This window comes from Pleurodeles waltl, chromosome 7 (assembly GCF_031143425.1).
Source record: "Pleurodeles waltl isolate 20211129_DDA chromosome 7, aPleWal1.hap1.20221129, whole genome shotgun sequence".
Lineage (NCBI taxonomy): Eukaryota > Metazoa > Chordata > Amphibia > Caudata > Salamandridae > Pleurodeles > Pleurodeles waltl.
The window spans coordinates 447,597,441-447,619,579 of NC_090446.1; the positions used below are offsets into that span (position 1 = coordinate 447,597,441).

At 43.8% G+C, this 22,139-nt stretch overlaps 1 protein-coding gene across 1 annotated transcript in view; it reads right to left on the reverse strand.

The window, feature by feature from the left end:
- Window positions 1-849: 849 nt before the first annotated feature.
- The window catches only part of PRODH2 (proline dehydrogenase 2), a 273,534-nt gene continuing 252,244 nt past the window's right edge, over window positions 850-22,139 (reverse strand). Inside the window, exons 9-10 of the mRNA XM_069243992.1 lie at window positions 2,789-2,877; window positions 850-1,560 (exon numbers count right to left, since the gene is read on the reverse strand). Coding sequence (XP_069100093.1) covers window positions 1,391-1,560; window positions 2,789-2,877 — 259 coding nt within the window. The 3' untranslated portion in view covers window positions 850-1,390. The remainder of the gene's footprint in view (window positions 1,561-2,788; window positions 2,878-22,139) is intronic.

The following is a 22,139-nucleotide window of genomic DNA, read 5'->3' on the forward strand; positions in this document are numbered from 1 at the left end:
GGGTAGGTTACCACCAGTGCAGCTACGCCCCGCCAGCCCCATTACGAGTTTACTGCTGGGTCAGCGGGTGGAAACAGAGATTCCGGCTCTATTACAATGCTGTAGTGTGTAGGGTGCCCCAGCACCCGTCGCAACTTTGTGATGGGGCAGGCCAGGGGTCCCCTTAACTGCCCATGCCAAGTCTATGGCAGTGCAGGGGCCCCCCTGGGATACCCTGCACCCCGTCTCCAAAAGCCTTTTCATGGTGGGGTTACCGCCATGAAACCACTGGCAGAGAGGGGGTCGTAAACCCCAGAGTGGTGCTGCTTGCAGCACTGCCCTGATGGATTAGGGCTGCTAACACCTCCAGTCCATTCTGTGGAGGAAAACTGGCAGTGCTGGTGGTCCAACCACAGTGCTACTGCCGCAGTCGTAATTATTGGCAGCGATCCGACTGCCACTGCAACCCTAGCGGTGAGTAGACCACCAGGGTTGTGGTATAGCTGCTTATTGTGTATGTGAAGGGGGAAGGTGATAATATTTTATTATATTTTTATATAATATGGTTTTAAAGTTTTAATCTGTATTATTATCAATTATTGATAATGTTTTGTTGTTGGATCAGTGTACCCGATCTAGCTAAAATAATTAATAAATAGCTGTTTCGTTGAATTTTCACTCGATTACTCCGACAAGATTAGTATTTCCTAGGATTGTGTGTCCTGAGTGACTTGCAAATTGAGGAAAGCTAAATTTAACATAGGAAGTTTAGGAACATATGAATTAAAGATGATTCCAAAATATGTTACATTTTTCACCAGATCAGACAAATTGCCATTGGTCAGTGTTACTCCTGATGGTAGCCGTCAATAACGTGATAATTATATTTATTGTACAAAGGGCACTTAAAAACAATTACATTCCTTTCAGAGGTGACTTTGGGCTTTGCCGGTGTAAGGCAAATAATAATAATAATAACAATAATAAATGACAGTGGGAATCTGCTCCCTATATATGTGAAAAGAGATCCAACACTACATCTCTCAGAGTCCACCCAGAGCTGCTATTCTCAGGTAACTCACATTTTAGGGTGGCAGAGATTTGGCCAAATCCACCCTACACATGTACCATGATGGGACCTTTGTTCTGAGCGAACTCCTCGGTGAGATAGAAGAGAGTATTTTAAGTTTTGTTTATTGAACCCTTTGTTCAGAATAATAAAATACACAGGAAGTGAAATTTAAAACCAAAAGCAGAATTCACAAGCAAGCAAGGCTAATTCTTCTCTGGGGTCAAATTCTCCTTCTTTTGGTATGCAAGTTTCCATGCACTGGAGCTTCGGGCAATAGTGGGTAGTGAATCCCTGCATGTCACCAGCTCCATCACTGCACATCCGCTTGCCATTCTGCCACTAGGCCTGCCGACAGAGACGCCTCTTCAGCTCCTTCTGCAGCAGGTCCCGCTCCTTCCGGATGCCGCATAGAACACTTTGGTTCTCCTGTGCCCGACGGACGAGATACGGAATCACCTCATTGACGGAGCCATAGGGTATAGACTTGTAGATGGCGTATCCAGCTTGGCCTGGAGGGGAACAGAACAGCACCAAAAGTTCTGATTACATTCAAAAAGGACCAAACACTTGTTTTCTGAGATATGTGTTTCTGTATATCTATGTATATATCTATATACACACACCCACAGCCACACACACTCTCTTCAGTAGGTGCTTCGTGACTGGATGGTTTAATGGTGACAGAGAAGTTTGCTGCCTTGAGGAATCAGTCAAATTACATCTGCATTGTTAGTTGGTGCCTTAGACGCTCCGTACCTCCGTTTTTGTGCTAGAGGGATGAATTTAGGCCCTTATTTATACTTTTTGACACAAACCTGCGTTAGTGTAGGTTTGTGTCCAAAAATATAGCGCAAGCTAACGCCATTCCAGGACGCCAGCCGGGCGCCATATTTGAGGAATGGCAGAAGCCAGCGCTAAGGCCCGGTTCGTGTCAAAATACATGACGCTAACCAAGTAGGGGAGGCGTAGGGAAGACTGAGGTTGTTTCGGGAAAGAATGGCGCTAGTCAGGTTAGAGTCAAAAAATGACTAACATGACTAGCGTAATTATTTTGACGCACAACCCCCATGGACATGACTCCTGTCTTCGTAAAGACAGGAGTCATGTGCCCCAGCCCAATGGCCATGCCCAGGGGACTCCTGGGCATGGCCATTGGGCACAGTGCCATGAAGGGGGCCCAAGTTACCTGGATTTGCCTGGGATGGGTCCCCTCATCCTTAGGTGTCCTCCAGGTGTGGGTGCAGGTGGGTGGGGGTGTCCCTGGGGGCCAGGAATGGTACCTGTGGGCTGTTTTCATGGTCTCTGACCATGGAAAAAGGCCCACAGTTCCCCTAACGCCTGCCCTGACCCAGGCTTTAAATAATGGTGCTTAGGAGGCTTAGCACCATTATTTAAGGCCCTCCTCCTCCCATGCGTGATTTTTGCACGGAAGGATAAATAAGGCGCTAAGGCCTTTGAGTCATTTTTTACCCGGGAACGCCTACCTTGCATCTCATTCATTAAAGGGAGTTTTTCGCAGGCAAAAAATGACTTCAGCTCCAATATTTTGATGCTAGACATGTCTAGCGCCAAAATATAAATATGGAGTTAAGTTTGCGCCGGATTTGTGTAAAAAAAAATGGTGCAAATCCAGCACAGAGTATAAATATGCCCCTTATTACTATCTTGAAAGACGACAGACTGTGGCATTCCCCCTTCTTCACCAAACTCTTTATGGTGAGTGCATGTGTGACTTACCAAGAGTGAGAGACACCTGGTCACACATCCCTAGGAGCTGCCCAAAGCACACTGTGCCAGCTTCCCTGTGAATCCCCAGCTCCTCCATCCTGGGAAAAGAAAATAGTTATTTATTTTAAATGACATAAAGCTAATAAAAACTGTTGCTCTCAGGCAGAGGGTAGCGACAGATGTAGTGGGGGAATAGGTTACTTAACTCGAGTTGTAGATCATCATGTCTTGCATGGGCACCAATTGGGTCCCCAGGGTTTGCAGTTGTGCCCCTGGCTTCCCGTTTGTGACTCTCTGTGATTGTCCTTGCGACTGCTAGCTCAGAGGATGCTAGGAAACATCTAAAACAGAAAGCAAGCAGTGCTCCGATGGAGCCAAGTTAACATTCTGTAGATCCCACTCCTTGCCCCACCCTTCAGCAGCAAGAAAGTGGCTTTATAGAGTTTAAGGGTGGGTCAGGGTTTGGGAACTCTCAGCCCTGTTTCCTGCCGCTAGTTTCTGCAGAGATCATTAAAGTGGGGGGTGCGCCCCCCTGGCGGTGCGTCATCCCATTCCCAGGAGGGACAAATGCCTCAACAAGTACTTTTAAATGAAGAATGCCTAGAAACACGACTTTGACTATTTGAAATGTTTCCAGGCTGCCTTTATCTACACACACCCCCTGAAGTGCTTAAACTGTGGGGACTGTCATCTAGAGTACGTGGTTAAGACGAACAGAGGGTCAGAGTTACTAAAAAGTGGCACAGTCCGGTGCTGCGCCATAATTGCCAGTGCCATGCTGCGTCACTTTAGAAATGCAGGGATGTGCCGTATTTACCAGAATACGGTGCACCCCTGCATTTCCCCCTGCACCAGCGCTAATTTGAGCTGCCTATCGCCAACTCAGGCATCCTTGCACCATCGTGCAAGAATGTCTGCGTTGAGGGATTTGATTGTTTATGTGCGGGAAGGTGTCTCTTCCTGCACATAAACAATCACTGGTGGCAATTTGGCACTTCTGTGTATGCTGCAGAATTCAGCACACACAGAAATGACAAAGCATCATTTTGAAATGATTGTTTATGTGCAGGAAGGGACACCTTCCAACACATAAACCATCACTGATGGCATTTGCTCTTTCTATGTGTGCTGCAGAATGCAGCACACATAGAAAAAGCAAAAAACGAGGAAGAATAAAAGTATTCCTCCTTGTTGCGCCTTGCTAACACCACCCCTGGGGTGGCGCTAGATTTTGGCCCTTTCTCAGGTTTACGAGAACATGTAAATCTGAGGCAGGGTAAAAATGCGATGGGTGTTGCTGTGGTACACCCACAGCAACACCCACTGCATGCCCCTTCCACGCAAAGGGCTGCATGTGAAAGGGCTGTATTTACAAGGTGGTGTTATGCCACAAAAAGTGGCTTGACGCCACCTTGTAAAGACAGCGCAGGGCATTGCGCCACCATAGCATCACGAAAAGTGACGCTCCGGTGGCGCTAGGGGCTCTTAAATATGCCCCAAAATACTTTGAAAGTGTCTTGTTTTTTCACTTTCAGCTACGTGCATATAAAATAACGTAGAGACTTTAACTGAAAAATAAATGCAAGTTCAGCTAATAGGTTATAGAATTTCAATTGGTTAATGCGATCACTGAAAAGGTGGGGATTATTACTTGTCTATTTATAGTGCTGCAAGGTCCAAGCCTGGAACAAAAAGCACTGTGAATATGCAAGTCATTATTTTAAAATTGTATTATACATATTATAAGTTAGGCGGCTGCAAAATGATTCAGGGCCTGATTTAAATCTTTGCGGAGGGGAATACTCTGTCACAAATGGGATGGATATCCTGTCCGTCGTATTACAATCCCATTCTAGCCAATGGGGATCATAATACAGCAGATGAGATATCTGTCACGTTTGTGACGGAGTATTCTATCCACCAAGATCTAAATCAGGCCCTTAGTGTTTAAGCTTAAAACAAGTGATTTCTAAGTATATATTTTACTAATAGGTAAAAAGTACCTAGTGCAAACATTTCTATAACTGTCCATTAAAAGTACATTTCCCAAAGCTCAGTTTATAACACCCTGACATTACATATCAAAAAGAATAATTATTTTTTCACCCAAAGCTTCAAGGGACTACATCAAATAAAGCCTATACTGGCTGGAAAGCAGCCTTTGCATTAGGTGATTAACCAATTGTACACATTTAAATTTCTTTCGGGTAGCGGGCAGCCAGTAGAAGGCAAGTTTCTTCTTTAGATCTTTGCCCCGCCATGGGCTTCGCTGCACAGGAAAACTCCCTTCCCACCTCATCCCTACCCACCCTTCACCTTCACACAGGCAGCAGCATCTCAAGTGCACATTAACAAGAGGTACAAGAACTGCTTTTGTATAATTAAAAAAACATGGGCATGTCGGTTACCATAAATACAGTCAACTTAGACCTTTGCTGCCATGCAGATGTCCTTGAGGTGAGTCGAGGGGGTGATAGAGAGGAGACCAGCAGGGTCAAGATCAGATGCAGAGCTCTCTGATTGTGTGGACCTTTGGGGCTTTATAGTGATGGCCCAGGGGAAAGTAGTGAGATCCTTGGATAGCATCAAAGAGATGGCCCAGAGGAAGGGGCTGTACATGGGAGATAATTTTGCCATTTACATCTGGACAGAGACACCCCCCACCCCCGGAGAGATGCTCTGAGGAAGATGGGAAGTAAGGGCTATTAGTGTAGCAGATGTACTGGCACTGGGGTTCTAAGGGAACCCCCCACCCCACCCCAATTTTGGCTTTCTTATTAACAAAAGGGGGTCACCTTATTCTTTGCTTGCCATAGGGCCGAGGTCATCCTTGTGCGCAAAGAGCAAGGCCCAAGCAATGCAAGAGGTGAGATTGGATTTTTTTCCGTGTTCTTTTTATACAATGGGGCAGAGCACCTGCTTTGGGCCTCAGGCCTATGTGCGATGGCCCAGAGGAGTGGGAAGCGGAGACAGCCTGCTTCGCAGAGCTGGAGGACCATTAGTGCTCCAGGTGCAGTGGCACCAAGACACAGGTGTGTGAAGGGCCACTAAACCCCATTTATGGCTATTTTGCTATCCTTTCTTCATTAAGGCCCAGTACACCTTGCATGTGCCAGAGTTGCTTTGCACATAAGACCAATGCCCCAGTGGAGGTGAAAATTGAAGCAGAAGAGATATCTTAGCTGGGACCCGTAGAGATGGCAGAAAGGGGGATGGTGGAAGATGGGGGCCCATGTTTTTAGCAAAGGGCAAAGGAGATTGCCTGCTTTGCAAGGCAGAAACTATCACTAGGGAAGAAGGAGCAGTGGCACTAGGGCCCAGGACTGAGAGGGGCCACTGCATCACAATTATGACTGTCTTTACCAAAGAGGCATGGGGAGCTAATTTGCATTGCTAGTGGCAGAGCCAATGGCACTCTTGCTGCAAAGAGGCTAACATGTAGGAGCTTGTTTTTTTCTGAACGAGACTGGCTCAGTTTCAAAATTGAAGTGATGACCAGGCAAGAAGAGAGTGGTGATACAGGTGGAGGAGACAGCCTGCAACGAGGGCTACAGCTACCACTAGGTATAGCAGGTGCAGTTGCTTTGGAACCCAGGCTTACAACACCCCAGAATGTGGTCTTGTGCTTTTTGATCAGTTTCTAGTTTTGTTTAATGTAGGTGCACTTTTATAAGTTTTAGTGTGTGGTATGAGATACAAAAAACTCCTGAAATTATTGCATAATCTCCGTTCCTGGTGCTCAGCCCTGCCCCTCCCACTCCCTCTACTCTTGCCATAACTTTTTGGAGGGGGCTCGACTTCAAAACATTTTGCTTAGGGTGGCTCAGAGCAAAACAGTTTGAACACCTCTGCTCTAGAGGAACGACCTGGTGTTAAGGTGTGCTGGTGGCTACTTGTGGCTCCACTGGCACATATGACGGCAGATCACACGGGCCGCAGCCCCAATCAAGTTTTAATCACTGTTGCTGGCATTATTGGGGGCCATAGCGGGTCACTTTCTGCCTCCATGTTTTGCATTTAAAGTGTTACATGCCTCCGAGGAAATATTTCATTTTTTCTTTAGGTTTTCTTCGTGTCCTTTGAGCATGGTAATGGCCTGCCCACCTTGACCTGAACTGTTTCCCACTGACTGACTAGATAAACTCAGCTGGGACAGGCCATCCACGCATCTTGTGCACACATTTCTTTGCATGCTGTATTGGTTAACCTCTGTGGACCGCCGCACAACACTGACAGCATACTGCGCACCACGAACTTCTGGCTGTTTCCATGTGGCTGCACCCGCCAGTAAGAGCTGCTGTCAATGGGGGTTCAATTGTAAAAGAATACTAGTTCAGGTTTTGTAAAGAGGGTCTTTGTTTTAAAATAGAACTGAACATATGTGAAAAACTGAACTGCAACTAATTCGGCTTTCAACTTTTAACGTTATAAACATGTTTATAGTACCACGTTGCGAATTTCACCACCAGTTGATTTCCACTTTTTATCACACCAACGGCACAACATTTGGCTTTCATGGAAGGTTTACAGTTACACGTGATGAGTATAGGGAAACTACCGTATTTCATACTTTATCAGCTGGGTTGAAGGCACTTTGTTTGGGGATATGATAATGCACGGGTCAGACCTTGCCACCATTTTACTCAGCATATCACTTTTCATATATTTGAAAATATTGTCCGTCACTCAGGGTGTATTTTAACATTAGTTCACTAGTTACATTTCCACAGCACTCCCGGAAGTAAATCACTCCGAGCTATACATGATTCATATGCTGCATACAAAACAAGAACCACAGAAACACATCAAGGAAATGGAAATACTGGCTGTAAACAGCATCACCAAAGCCAATATGTCTTGCCTATGAAAGCTATTGGTTTTAGGCAATTGTTTGTAGCCATGCTGTACAGCAACACTGATGCTTTGCAGTATGACTAAAACTAATTTTAAAAAGTGCTATGACGCACCAGGGTTAATGCACTTTTGTTAAATGCATTAGCATTGGATACATGATAGTTATTTTTTTATAATAATTTTTAGCCATGCTGCACAACAGCCACCCTACAGCAATGCTACAAATTATTGCTAAGTCAGCAATGGCCGTGCTGTACAGTATAGACAAAAGGATATGACAGAGACAATAGTGTCAATGGCAAAACCTACTGCCTTTGTCAATGCTTGTTGGGTCTCAGCAAAACTCCCCTGTGATTCCAGGCAAATCAGTTAATCTCCCCATACGTGAAAAATAAATAAATATAACATTTGGTAAAAAATCCTATCACATAAAGAAAGCAATTGTGCCAATGTCCCTGTCATGATGATAATACATTTGGAATCAGATATCATCTGTTGTCACAATAAAAGCAAATTCCGTCTGTTTTCAAAATAAACACCAATTTCAAAGGAAACAAGCATTTGCAATTCAGCGGGTCTCGCGTTTGCTTGAGCTAGAGCAACTAGCATTGTAAACTCCTAAACTGACTTTTCTTGCCGCATAAATTGAAAATGAAAATAAAACAGTTTCACATAACTAACTGGACTTTTCTTGCCATATAAACTGAAAAGTAAAAGTTTCACATAAGCGAACTGACAGCTGCAGTCACTGCAAAGCAGACACACAAAGTGAAATAAAAGTTCACTTGTAGTGAAACCTATTGGCAAAAGTGCAATTATCCATGTAACCGTCAAACGTGCAATTATCTATGTAACCGGCAAAAGTGCAATTAACTATGTAACAGGGTCCATTTTCATGCAAAGCGCTCGACTTCTGCCCAGCGAGATCGCGCTACGAAAAAAGAGAAAAAGTAGTCAAGAAACCGGGCAGAAAACGTGGAGCCTCGTATGTTTTCAGTACTTTGTTGCTGCGCTCAAGGAGGGCTAAACACCGGAAAAGGCATGACTTATACATGCCTTTCACTAATGAAGGCAAAGCAGATTTAAAAAGGCAAGCCCACAAACCAATGAAAGACACTGATGTGACATGGGTGTGGTTTGAAGCCCAAAGAGAGATTACAACACGGGACGGAGCACTTTGTGCTCACCACTAAAAAGTGTTCTCTGAAGTGTATGTGGCATACAACTGGAAGGAGGTTCAGCAATTAATCACCTCAATCACAGCATGATCAGCGGAGGGTAAGCTATCAAGCTCAGTCAGTACTTGGTCCAAGCTCCAGCGAAAAGAAGAAGAAGTGAAGCCAGCACACAGCCAATTAGAAAGCAGCAAATAAGAGTAACAATGAGCCTAACACATATTAAGCAAGCCCCTTGTATACAATAGCTCTCTCAAGCGAAAGTGCATGTGCTGTCACAGGAGTGACTTAAAAAGAAGCACATGTACCAAGCAGTATGAAATAACATGTGAACATTTTACCAGGGATAGCATCACTCACAATGACAACCTTAAGGGTTATTGAACACAAAGTGGAGAAAGAAATTTGTGTCTTTACTTGTAAAGTTAAACACATGAATGTGGGGTTCAGACGGGCCCCTTTCAATAGCTTTTAATTACAGCCAAAGCTGAGCCGCGACTGGATTCGCCACACTTAAAGCCCTGAACATATATAAGCTCCACTGTCTGTTTGAACATCTGAGTTTCATTGTCTATGATCCCATCCGTGAACCTCTCTTTCACTTCCGAGACCTCTTTGTCTGCCACTGAGCTCTCATACCAATGAACCCATAACGCCACACGAGGCCTCCAACTACCTGCATTAGACAGTACAACTACCTTTACCGCCTAGGAAAGAACCCCTTCCCTCTGCACATGTTTAATGGCTCTGACCTCATGATTATTTACACATTACATTGTACATCGGAGCACTTTCCTGTAATTATTCCACAGAGCTGCCCAAAGGATCCATGTCAAATGTTACTAAAATGTCAGGACTTGCCAAAGGGTTTACATATGAAATTGAGGCTTTGGCTCTTATGATTTCATCAACATGCAACTTCGGAACACATATATGCTGTTTTTCAAAACATCTCTTTGTTAAGTGTCAGTGTCTGCTGTTTGTGGAGACTGTATGGGGGCCCATACGGTTTTTGGTGGGTATCAGAGTTTTTATGGGAAGCACCGTACTATCTCCCTGCAGTCTAGCTGTGCCGTAGTCTGTCCAGGCAACGGTGGTGGACGTGGGCGGCGCCAGTGGAAAAAAAGTAAGTGATGGGCTGCAAAGAAAAATGTTGGGCACCTGCGCTTTTTATTTACAAATTAAGCCCTGGGTAATTCCCCTCCCTCCACATGAGGTGTTGAAGGAGGAAGGGACTGTGTAATGCATATGCCTGTTATCCTGCTGTGCTGAGGTCTTTCTCGTTTCCTCAGGTCAGTTATGGTGAATTTTCTATTTGTATGCCAATTCCATTTTAAATGAGCTATAATTCAATGAATGAATGAATACATTTATTATTTCAAGCAATAAAAATTGGGAGAATACGCAACTAGGTAAAACACGAGTTCATAAATTATTTACAAAGATAAGATCCCACGTAATAAGTGCTTAAAAAAACAAGACAGTTTAAATGCTTATTGGGTTAAAAGCATTAATGCAAAAGTAGTAATTAAAGTCCGAAATGTAGGTGTAAAAGGGCAAGTCTGTTGTGATATTCTTTTATCCAGAATCTTCATGGTGATGTAAACAAAGTTTACAAACTTGCCAAATCGTGCTGTCTGTCAGCCCTTTAGTTTGTAAACAATACCTCAGGCTTCTTGGCAGGTTGAAAGATCTGCAGATAAAAACATCAGCCTCAACAAAGTGCGGGGTGCGATTAAAAATTCGGGGCAGTAACATAGGAGTTGCAGCAAAGATTCTCTTCTATAATCAAAGAACCCGCAGGAAATTGACTTGGGTTAATTGGCCAGTTGTATCAAGTCTCGTGAATCGGCAGGACAATTAGGGGCATATTTCTGAGCCCATAGTGCCACCAGAGCGTCACTTTACGTGTCCTTGTAAATAAGGCCCCCTGTACAAGCAGCACTTTGCGTGGAAGGGGCGTGCAATGGGTGTGCAATGGGTGTTGGTGTGGGCATACCACAGCAACACCCATTGCATTTTGACGATACTCCAGATTGACGAGGTTTCGTGAACCTGAGGCAGCGTCAAAATTTAATGCCACCCCAGGGGTGGCGTTAGCAAGGCGCAACGAAGAGGAATACTTTTATTTCTCCTCATTTTTTGCAAAATGCCAGACATGATTGTTTATGTGCGGGAAGGTGTCCCTTCCTACACATAAACAATCATTTCACAATATCGCTTTGGCACTTCTGTGTGTGGTGCATTCTTCAGCACACACAAAAGTACCAAATCGCCATTAGTGATTGTTTATGTGTGGGAAGAGACATCTTCCCGCACATAAACAATCATACTCCTCAACGCAGACATCTTTGTACGATGTTGCAAGGATGCCTGGGTTGGCGATGTGTATACTATAGGCGAAGGTGGAAGCAGCGCTTACTATCCCTGACAAGGCTTTAGAGTTGTTTTGGGTCCAAATTGTAGTATGTAGTGCCAATAACAACACAATGAATTTCGCTGTAGGACCGGGATTTATGAAAGAAACAGAACTCATTTTATTCTTGAGAGCTCGCAGTAGGGCGATGCGTTTGAAAAGATCAGACACATTGAAACAAAAATCTAGACCAAGGGATAATGTTATCCGCTGTATAGTCAACTATACAAAAACAGCTACTCTACTGCGCAAATGTATGAATAGACATTGGCATATATTAACAGCAGATCTTAATCTCAGGAAGGTGATCCCAGATACCCCAGTTTTTACCTTTAGAAGGGGTAAAACTCTTAAGAACATTCTATGCCCCAGTTATCGCATTAAACAGAATCAAGAGAGCTGGCTTAGTAGCTGTAGTAAAGGATTTTACAAATGTGGACATTGCGGCATGTGTAGATGGGCCAAATCAGGTATTTCTACGTTCATAAGTTCTACCGGATTACAGTTTAACATTAACCGTAACATTACATGCAACAGTAATTTTGTCATTTATATGATCACCTGTAAATGTGGCCTTTATTATGTAGGCAGCACCATTAGGTCACTCAGGGTAAGGGTAAGTGAACATTTTAGAGCCCTAAGACAGGATGATGAAAGATATCCCATAATAAGTCATATGAGACAATGTCCAAAACAAAACAGTACGTGTGGCTTTGAATTTTTTGGATTTGATCACATAAGTAAGGACCCCAGAGGGGGCAATAGAGAGCTAGCCCTCAGGAAGAAGGAATGCTACTGGATCCTAAAACTTAGAGTGGTGGAGGAGGGTCTTAATACCAATTTTGAAATGGAATACTATTTAGGGGACTAACGTGATACTGATATTATACTGTTCTCTATCTTTTTGGATTTATGAATTGCCTTTTATCCTATGGTCTGTCTATTACTGAACTAAGCATTTGTTCCTTTTCAAGGAATTACTGTATTCTATTCATTTTGAGATTTCACCTACATTGATATTTGATTCTGCCTATAGTAATTGATGTTAGATCTATAGTATCAACAGATTTTATATACCTGTTTGTCCCATATATTTGCTTTATATATTTTTTCATTGTACTTAACATCCAGTGTGTTATGTAAACCTATGTGTCATGATATTGAGATTTTTCTTATTGACTTTCCTATATCAGGTCAAGGTTTGTACATGACACAGATGTGGCACGTCCCATTTTATTTCGCACTTTTCTCTATTTCAAACACTTTAGTGCTGTTTCCAGTAATTCTGTTTCCGGCATTTTATCCTAAGTTATTCCCGATTCTTATTCTAGAAATCTTTTGGTTGATATTCTGATTTGATTTTCTAATTTTTGGTCGAGTGCTAATTAATGGGAATGTTACACGAGTGGTATGCTTGATAAGTACAACTTATGCCAATCCAGAGGAAGTGTTTTTCTTAGTTGTATCGATTAATCTTTTCTATTTCACTGTTTCAAAGATGGCGCTCGCGTGACGTTAGGATACTCGTTTTCTGGTTGTTTCGAGGAGTACGCTTTTTCGGATGTATAGAATTGAGCATCTAATAGGTTTTCTTTCAAAATATAACGGAACTAATTATTTCTCTATAATGCAGAGTACGCATATAATTCTGTGTTAACACCGACATTTACATTGTTTTATTCGGGGTTAAATGATCTCACTGCTTTAAGATGGCTCCCGTGTGACATTGGAAGTCCTTTTTTTATTTCCTTGAATACAGCATCCGAGCGGACGCTTTAAATAGAGCTCTTTCCGGTCAGTCGGCTTGTACTTACTACACCGATACTACAAAACGCCGCGCGATTATTTGAACGCGGGTTTTTTTGCATTATGTAAATTTCATACTGATAGGTGAGTGATTTTTTAAGGGGAACATAAGGGCTTTTGTTATTGTTCCAGTGGAACAGTGAATTAACTTTGACGTATACAACTAGTTTTTTGTTGTAATTCTTTGCCATACTAACATTCAATTTGTTTTACTTACATTTAGGATGATCCACATATTATTTAGAAATACTGCTTGCTAATTACTTATTTCTGACGAAATAAGGTTAGTCTGGGTTTTATGGCCACACTTTATTTTAGTCATTTTGTGGCAATTTCACCTTAGGATATGTACTTTTAATAGTGATTACATTAGGTGCATATTATTACTTTTTTCCAGAAACTCGAATTGTTTGGAGGACTGAATTAATTATCCTTGAATTTGTTTCGAGTTAAGGTATGTTTTGGGTTGTTATTATAGGTGCAATATAGGGAAGTAAGGTTCTTATGTGGGCACTAAAGTTATGTTTATGACTATTTGGTAGTTGGTCACATTTCGGTTTTCTATTTCTTGGATCACTTGGGTTAACTTTTAATTTATTGTAAAATGAGGACGTGCACTTTTGTGTTATGACAACCTTTTTTGAGCATGAATATGAGTTACATAAGGTTTATTGCTGATGTCTTAATTTTTATAACTATTTATGTTTTCTCAATGGTGACCTTCTGTTATGCTCTATAAACTATTAATTACTTTCTTTCCTTCTCATGTCACACAAGTCACTGACTGTATTGCTTTGTTCACACAAACATCACAGTGTAAATGATATGATCTTGATTTTAAAAAGTTGGATGAGTGTGTACTACAATTGTAGTCACTGTTTTAGTTTATTTCAGCCAAGATGAAGTCTTTGAGATTGATGTCTCATAGGACGAAACACGTGTTGGCTGTTGTTGCTACATGAATATTTGTTTCGGCTGTTGTTGCTACATGCACACTGACTTCAAGGATGACTTTTTATTGCTGTGATGAACTTTATATCTCGAGAATAAAATGAGTTCTGTTTCTTTCATAAATCCTGGTCCTACAGCGAAATTCATTGAGTTGTTATTGGCACTACATACTACAATTTGGACCCAAAACAACTCTAAAGAATTGATTTTTGATTCATGAGTGCCCTGACATCGGTTTTTTCACTGTGTAGTTTCCCTGGAAACATTAGAGGAGGAAGGAAGATCCTCCTGTCAAGAGCACTGTGCCAAAGATTATGATTCAAATGTTATCGTGTGGATTTACTGTGAGCGCTCAAGTCCTGTGATTATCTTCCTGGTTGCTAGTGTTTTGCCATCCCTGACAAGGCGTCATATGCGTGTATAAAGGCTCAAACGGAGGGAGGACACCTCCCACAACGCTCCAAAGTGCCAAAGACGCCATAATTGGGACTCGCGCTTCCGCTGCACACATCACTCTGCACCTGGGTCGGGGACGGAAGGCTGGGCTGAAGCACACATCCCAGCTCAAACGGAGGGAGGACACCGCCCACAATGCTCTGAAGCGCCAAAGGCGCCATAATTGGGACTCGCGCTTCTCCTCGCCCGTCAGTGGCCGACAGAGGCTGGGCTGGGCCCACCCTCTTGGTATTAGTTTCAAAAGTTAACTCTTATCAGCTACATTTTAAGTGTACAATTACACATTGTTTGCACAAAAAGTTATTTTAACCCATTGTATACTGTATCAGGGTTTGATGCCTAAGTAGGCCACGCTCACCTTCTCACCTACCATAAGAGAAGGGATCTTGGGTAAAAACGAAGTCCGCATACATATATTTAAAGAAGTGCTTAAATCTATTATGGGCAAGAGAAAGGTGGGGGGGCAAAGGGTGGACACAGAACCTGGCCGCACAACCATCGACTCCTTCCTAGTTAGAGCAGTAGGTGTCATTTCAAAGGAAATTGACCTTGCGGAAAGGCGCTTGTCACTGGGAACAGTAAATATAGGAGAAGATATAGGGGAAACCAGGCTCCCCACGATCGTACACCAGTTTTCCATCCCGCACCTAACACCTTGGCTCTGACAGATGGAGACTCTTTAATAGAACCCATAACCCCATCAAGTAACAACCCCATATCCCCTTGTCACTCACCCATCGTAAAAAGAAAGAAACGCTGCAGGAGGGGGGCAGATAGCCACTTGGGTCCTATTTTGGGTGGAAATACTGTAGCCTCGGACTGGAAAGACCTCAAACCCCTCCTTGATAACCTGCTGAAACCCATCCTCTCAAAACTGGACAAACTGGAGGAAGAGGCGGGGAAAATTTTGGACTTCTGTAAGAAATCCTCCCTACTATCCAACACCCTCAATCTAATGAACCCCGCGGTCCAGAACACCACCCCTAATACCCAAGACCACCGGTCTGTCTCAAGGGGTACAGATACCCTTGACCTGCAGGGAACGATTCTAAATACTATCACTGAAGTCATATCACATGGACAACCAACAGCAGGTCAAGCTATAGCCCACCAAAGGATATTAAGGGTTACCTCTAGAGCACGGGATACTGCCTATATAAACCGACCACCGGACCACACCCAAAGCGATGCCCACCCATGTCCAAAACAACCAGCTACAGGACATCACCCTACGTACCACCAGAAACATAGCCCCGCCCAGCTCCACCCAAGGGAACCGCTACCCACTGTTAAGTTACCGCCAGAGTCATGTCCTTATGTCATGTCCTTATGTAATTATTATGACAAAAGTCCCCCCTTTACGGGCTGGCCAGACAGAGCACCAAGCTAATCTTAAGAACAAAGTTATGCACTGGCTAGCTCAGAACAATCTTTTTTCAGTGGGAAAAGCCAATCAGATAATACTTACCCAGAGAGTGGGATGGGTGGGCCCTTTAGGAAAAGACCAAGAGGGGGACTTTTCATCATCAACTTTAGAAACCCTGGCATAGCTAGGGACATCCTGTGCAGGGACTCGTTTCGACCAAAAGATAGTAACTCACTGGAACTGTCCCCATTAGGATTATTTTATAGACATCTGCAACCAGGTCAACCAGGATGCCAAATCTTTCCTAGCATACCACCAAGGTCTATGACGACATACCCAGGCGATAACACTCACAACGTACACCCCACTACTCTGATATCCCTAAGCAATAAATATCAGATACTATCATCATTGTCAGCTAACGACTGACTGGGAGGAGAGGGATTTGCAGAGCAAAAGGGGGAGAAGCATAGGATAAAAGAACCATCTAATGATGGTACAGATCAGACCCCTAACATGCACCCATTAGTCCCTCAGGACAGGGAAGAGATGGGACCTGGGGCCGGGATCACAACAGACCCTTAGGTGGGGGGGCTAACAGAGGCAGCCCCATTTGAAGCTAATGTAGGTAGGGAGGACTTACGGACCCAGGACCCTGACAGGAATATAACTGGCCGCCATTATTTCGCTACATGGAATGTGCAGGGTATACGAGGTAAAATCATGTCGGAAGAATAGGGCTCACTCCTTATTAAGCTAGATGTGCTTTGTATCCAGGAAACCTGGTGCACCACACCCACCCATGTACTTGGTTTTACCGCACACTCACTACTAGCCACACCATCCCCATCTGGGAGGGAAAAGGGGGGGCTTGTGGTCCTTATCTCTAATAAACTTCCCGTAGTGGTCAAAAAGACCCTGATGGAGACCTCGAACTTTCAACTACTATGGGTGAGACACAAAAATAAGGCTGATATGGTCATCATTAACTTTTACAATAACATCTTTGACATCAGTAGACACAGGGTTGTTCATGCACTGAAACAAAGCTTCGAAAAACTGTAAAAAACTATTGGGCCAACCCCATTATTATATGGGCCGGGGATTTTAATATCCAGCCCTGCACCCGTACCTCCCCCGAGTCGTGGGGATTTACTAATCCTTATGGAACAGGTTATGATAATTTCTCTCATAATGAGTATGGAGAAGCCCTTAACTTGATGCTATCTACCTACGTTCTAATGCTTCTAGGCCCATATTTATACTTTTTTAGCGCCGCATTTGCGTCATTTTTTGACGCAAAATTGGTGCAAACTTACAAAATACAATTGCATTTTGAAAGTTTGGGCCGATTGTGCATCAAAAAACAATGCAAATGCGGCGCTCAAAAACTATAAATATGGGCCCTAGAACATAAGCATGGTAACTCAGATGAAATCATCCCAACCCACAGGGGCGCAAAATCAACCTCAGTTATCGACCACATCATCCTGTCATCCTTTGCACTTATTAGCATAGACACGCCACATACAATGGTGTCTCTCCTTAGTGATCATGATGTGATTGTTCTTCCTTTGTCATTTTGGGGGCCAAAGGATATATTCTATACTACCTCAAATCAGATTGAAGAATACAGATCAACGGGGGTGAGACGGAAATGGAGGGACATATTGCCTGCTGATATTCAACAGGACATTATGGGGGTCATTCTAAGTCCGGCGGGCGGCGGAGGCCGCCCGCCAGACTTCCCCCCTCCAAAATACCGCTCCGCGGTCGCAAGACCGCTGAGGGTATTTTGGCTTTTGCACTGGGCTGGCTGGCGACCGCCCAAAGGCCGCCCGCCAGCCCAGTGCAAAAAACCCTTCCCACTAGGACGCCGGCTCAGAATTGAGCCGGCGGAGTGGGAAGGTGCGACGGGTGCAGTGGCACCCGTCGCGTATTTCAGTGTCTGCAATGCAGACACTGAAATACAAAGTGGGGCCCTCTTACGGGGGCCCCTGCAGTGCCCCTGCTGCGCCGCCATGGGGGATTCCCAGGGCAGCGGAAAACCGGCGGGAGACCGCCGGTTTTCCACGTCTGACCGCGGCAAAACCGCCGTGGTCAGAATGCCCTGCGGGGCACCGCCAGCCTGTTGGCGGTGCTCCCGCCGACCCTGGCCCCGGCGGTAGTGAACCGCCGGGGTCAGAATCACCCCCTATATGTGGCTGCCATCAGGAAGTAGACTACTTTTTAAAGGAGGACATAGAGGCCACCAGGTTAATAAAATGTTTTGGAACTATTACCGCTTATATACAAGGGCTGCTGACATATAAACCTTCTCATAAACAGCCTCTGCATGAAAAGGGGTGGTTTGACCAGGCTTGCACAAAAGCAAGGGGGAATCTTTAATTAGCAGTCTTCACATAGGGACACGGAAGGTATTAAGTCCCTGAGATCTATTTATAAGAAGACATTAGAACGCAGGAAACAGGAACTGAGGGAGGATGCACGGTCTAAACTTGCCAAGGCAACAGTACTAAATTTTTATGGGCAACTATTAACGCCCCCTTTCTCTCAGAATGGATGCCCCCAGATCTGGGTACTAGCGTAGACTGCGCAAATGGGTGACCCATTTTACAGAGGTCTTTAAGAAAGGGACGGGTCCACTAGATCTAACTAGACAGGACTCTCGGGAACAAGCTTACTTCCTGGAGAGCACGATAGATGAGGTTCGTTCTGCAATCCAGGCAGGTGCAGAAGGCAAGGCTCCAGGACCAGACGGTGCCCCCTTGGATATCTTTAAACATAATACTTCCCTCTGGGCCCCAATCTTGACTAGAATTTGCAATCTGGCCCTATTTGGTGACTTTGTGCCATCTTGGTACACATCCATCATAATACCTATTAACAAGAAGGGGGAAAAGTCAGACCCAAAAAATCTATTGCCCAATCTCACTACTGGACTCGTCTTTGAAAACATGTAGTAGAATAATCCTGGAAAGGCTAACGGACTGGGTGGAGTAAAATAACATCTTGTCACCGGTCCAGTATGGCTTTAGGAAAGGTCTAGGAACTATAGAGCAGTGTGTTAACCTAGACCTAATCATAGATAAATACACCAAGGCTAAGAAAGGCGCCCTATACTTACTCTTTGCTGACCTCAGTAGTGCCTTTGACCTTGTCGAACATGCACTTCTGTGGTCCACCCTATTAGGGATAGGCGTCCCAAGGTATATCATCAACTCCTTGGCCAACCTGTATAACAATCTGACATGCAGAGTGCGCTTCGGCCAACAAGGCAAATGTACCCCCCCTTTGAGATAGGTAGAGGCATCCGCCAAGGCTGTGTGCTTGCCCCGCTACTGTTTTCCCTATACATCAATGGAGTAGACAAACAACTGCAGGGCCTGCAGGTGGACCCCCCATATGTGGCTGGTCACCCAGAACCTGCTCTACTCTATGCAGATGATGTAGTCATGATCTCCAGAACCACTGTGGGGCTCCAAAAGTTGATGAGTGGGTTTGAACATTTTATGACATCCAAGGGTGTGAATATTAATAAAACTAAAAAATTTACTATGGCCCGTGGTAAGAAGATAAAAAAATGCCGAAGATTCCACATCCAGAATAAGGAGATCAGTACAGTAGACTGCTTTAACTACTTAGGGGTACTATTCGCTAGTAATGGTAAATGGGATCAACAGATTTGCACATGTAGAATCAAACACAGAAGTCATTCAGGAGCCATTTTTAGATTTGCAAGCAAACTGGGGAGCCGCCCCATAGACACCATGTTGGAAATTTATAAGGCCAGGGTAATCTCCACGGTTGCCTATGGTGCTGGGCTGTGGGGCCATACTAAAATGACTCCCCTACAAGTAGAAGAGAATAGCTTCCTGAAACGTATGCTATACCTACCCAACTCAGCTTCTAACTGGTCTACACACCAAGAAGTGGGCTTACAATATCTGGAAGATGTGTTGCAGGTCAGACCCCTGCTCTTATGGCATGGTATATGGTCTAAGGAAGTAACTGGCTTCACTAAAAACCTAATACTGTATTGTTTGGGACTGGATAAAATCATGAGCATTCCTTGGATAGCTTTTATTGAACTTTCTTTTAAAACCTTTTTTAATATATCTATTATCCAGAATCCAGACGATGCACTGACCTTCCCCCCAAAAAACATTAAGGAATCATTTATAAAAGCTAAGGGGGACACAAGAAAGATAGAGGAATCTACCAAATCCACTGTTGTTTTTTATCTAGCCTATTCTACTAATGTAGGTAAATTCGGCTATCTCTCCATGGTCACTAACCCGCAGCACAGGTTTTTTTAACCAGGTTTAGGCTGGGCATAGCCCACCACTTAGTAGCATACCCTCGCTTTAGGCACTGTCCTCTAGAGACAGATAGATGCCCTTGTGACACAGTGAGTGAACAAGGGACTTTACATTTTATTCTATTCTGTAGTTTCTATGAATATATTAGAGTCTTTTACCTTAAACCTGTTTTCCAACTATTCCACATAAGAACACACCAGGAAGCACTGAAACTCTTGTTGGCCTTAGATCCTCCGTATATATGCTATAGGGCAGCAAATTTTACTATAAAAGCTATGCATATCAGGAAAGGTCTTATCATACCCTGAAATCTGTAATTATGTTTTAGTCATTTTTAATTATTTAAATTGTTTATCTTGATTCTTGTGCCATCATTTGTGTATTTTATTGTATACACCATGTACTTTTATGGCTTACTTTTGGAATAGCCGAATAAAGATTATGAGCTGAGCCTGGGTTGGTGCTGACAGCTAAATTTAATGCCAGTGCAAGGGATAACACAGGGGTGCGCCATATTCTATTAAATATGGCGCAGCCCTACGTTGTGAAAATGACAGAGCCGGTACTGCCAATTTTGGCGCGGCGTCACACTCCATCATTTTCCTTTAAATATGGGCCTTAAGGGCATATTTAAGAAAAGTTGTGCTGCACCTAGTGCAGCGTCACTTTCCTTGAGCCCTTCAGCGTCCCCCTACCACCACCATGTGGTGCTGTATCTAAGATACAACGCATCATAGCGCAGAGTATGGAGTAATAGCGCCATTTATATTGACGCTATTGATGTACTCTGAAGGAGTAGCCCCAAAATATTGGTGCTACTCCTGCAGAGTACATAGGGGCCCATTACAAATAATGGAAGCCCCCTTTTAAAGTGCAGTGAAAATGACGAAAGGAAATCTGTTAAATTTCCTTGCGCCATTTTTTTGCCCTCCCTAATGGGGAAACGCCCCCTTTGCATACATTATGCCTGGCGCAGGCATAATGTGGCACAAAGGGTTACAAAGTGGCGCAATGCATGCATTGTGCTCCTTCGTAAATATGGCGCGAGGATTTTGGCCTCGTTGGGCCACATTAGCATAAAAACAAATATTGTCAGGCAAATTAAAAATTCTCCAGTAGGCTTTGCACTGAAGCTTGTTTACGGCGGTAGGAAATTTCCCCGAGTAGGCTTAACGTCTGTATGAGATGGTTGGCGGTAGCTTTGTATGTACTACTTTAAGGATCTCTTTAGCCGTAGGGCTTTGAAGGTACTTATTACATTTAAAGTGCTTAAGTAACCGCTGATGCTTTCTTAGTCAAGTGTTGCAGTTGTGTGTTAACCTTACCGTTTTCTGTATAACTCACTGCTAAGTAGTTGTAATTGGGTGTGTGTCCAATTTTTGATTGGCTCATTCTCCAAGTGTGCTGTGACCCGTTTTTATATTTTCCAAAGACCATGCCCTTAGCTTTCTTATCGTTTGCCCATAGTCTGTTATTTTGGTTATAGATGTGTAGCTGGTCAAGCGCACACTGCATACCTATTTTGAAGTGATCGAAGATGATCAGGTCATCGGCGTACTGAAGTACTTGTAGCCTATGAGACCCGAGGGTTGGTGGAAATGATCTGGCTTAAGATACTACTGGGCCAAGGTCTGCGAGATGAAGATTGAACAACATGGGGGCTAACACACAGCCTTTTTAAGCCCTCGAGTTGTGGGTACCTGTGTGGTTGCCCTGTTCCCATTATCTAACTTAACACATACCCATGTATTTGGGAAATACTCTCTTTTAGGAGATACGGGGGTTGCTCCAATTTGCAACCTTTATCCATAGTTTTATTGCGATCCACACCCTTGAATTCAGCAGAATAAGATAATAAACATGGAAAGAGAGGTGGAGTGAAGGCTTGAGAAGGCAGAGGACACGATTAGGATAAGACAACCATATTATCTGTGGTTGATTGTTTTTGCCTAAATCCAGTTTGGTAAAAAGAAATGAGATTTTCGTCTGCTGCCCATGCCTCAAGATATGACAT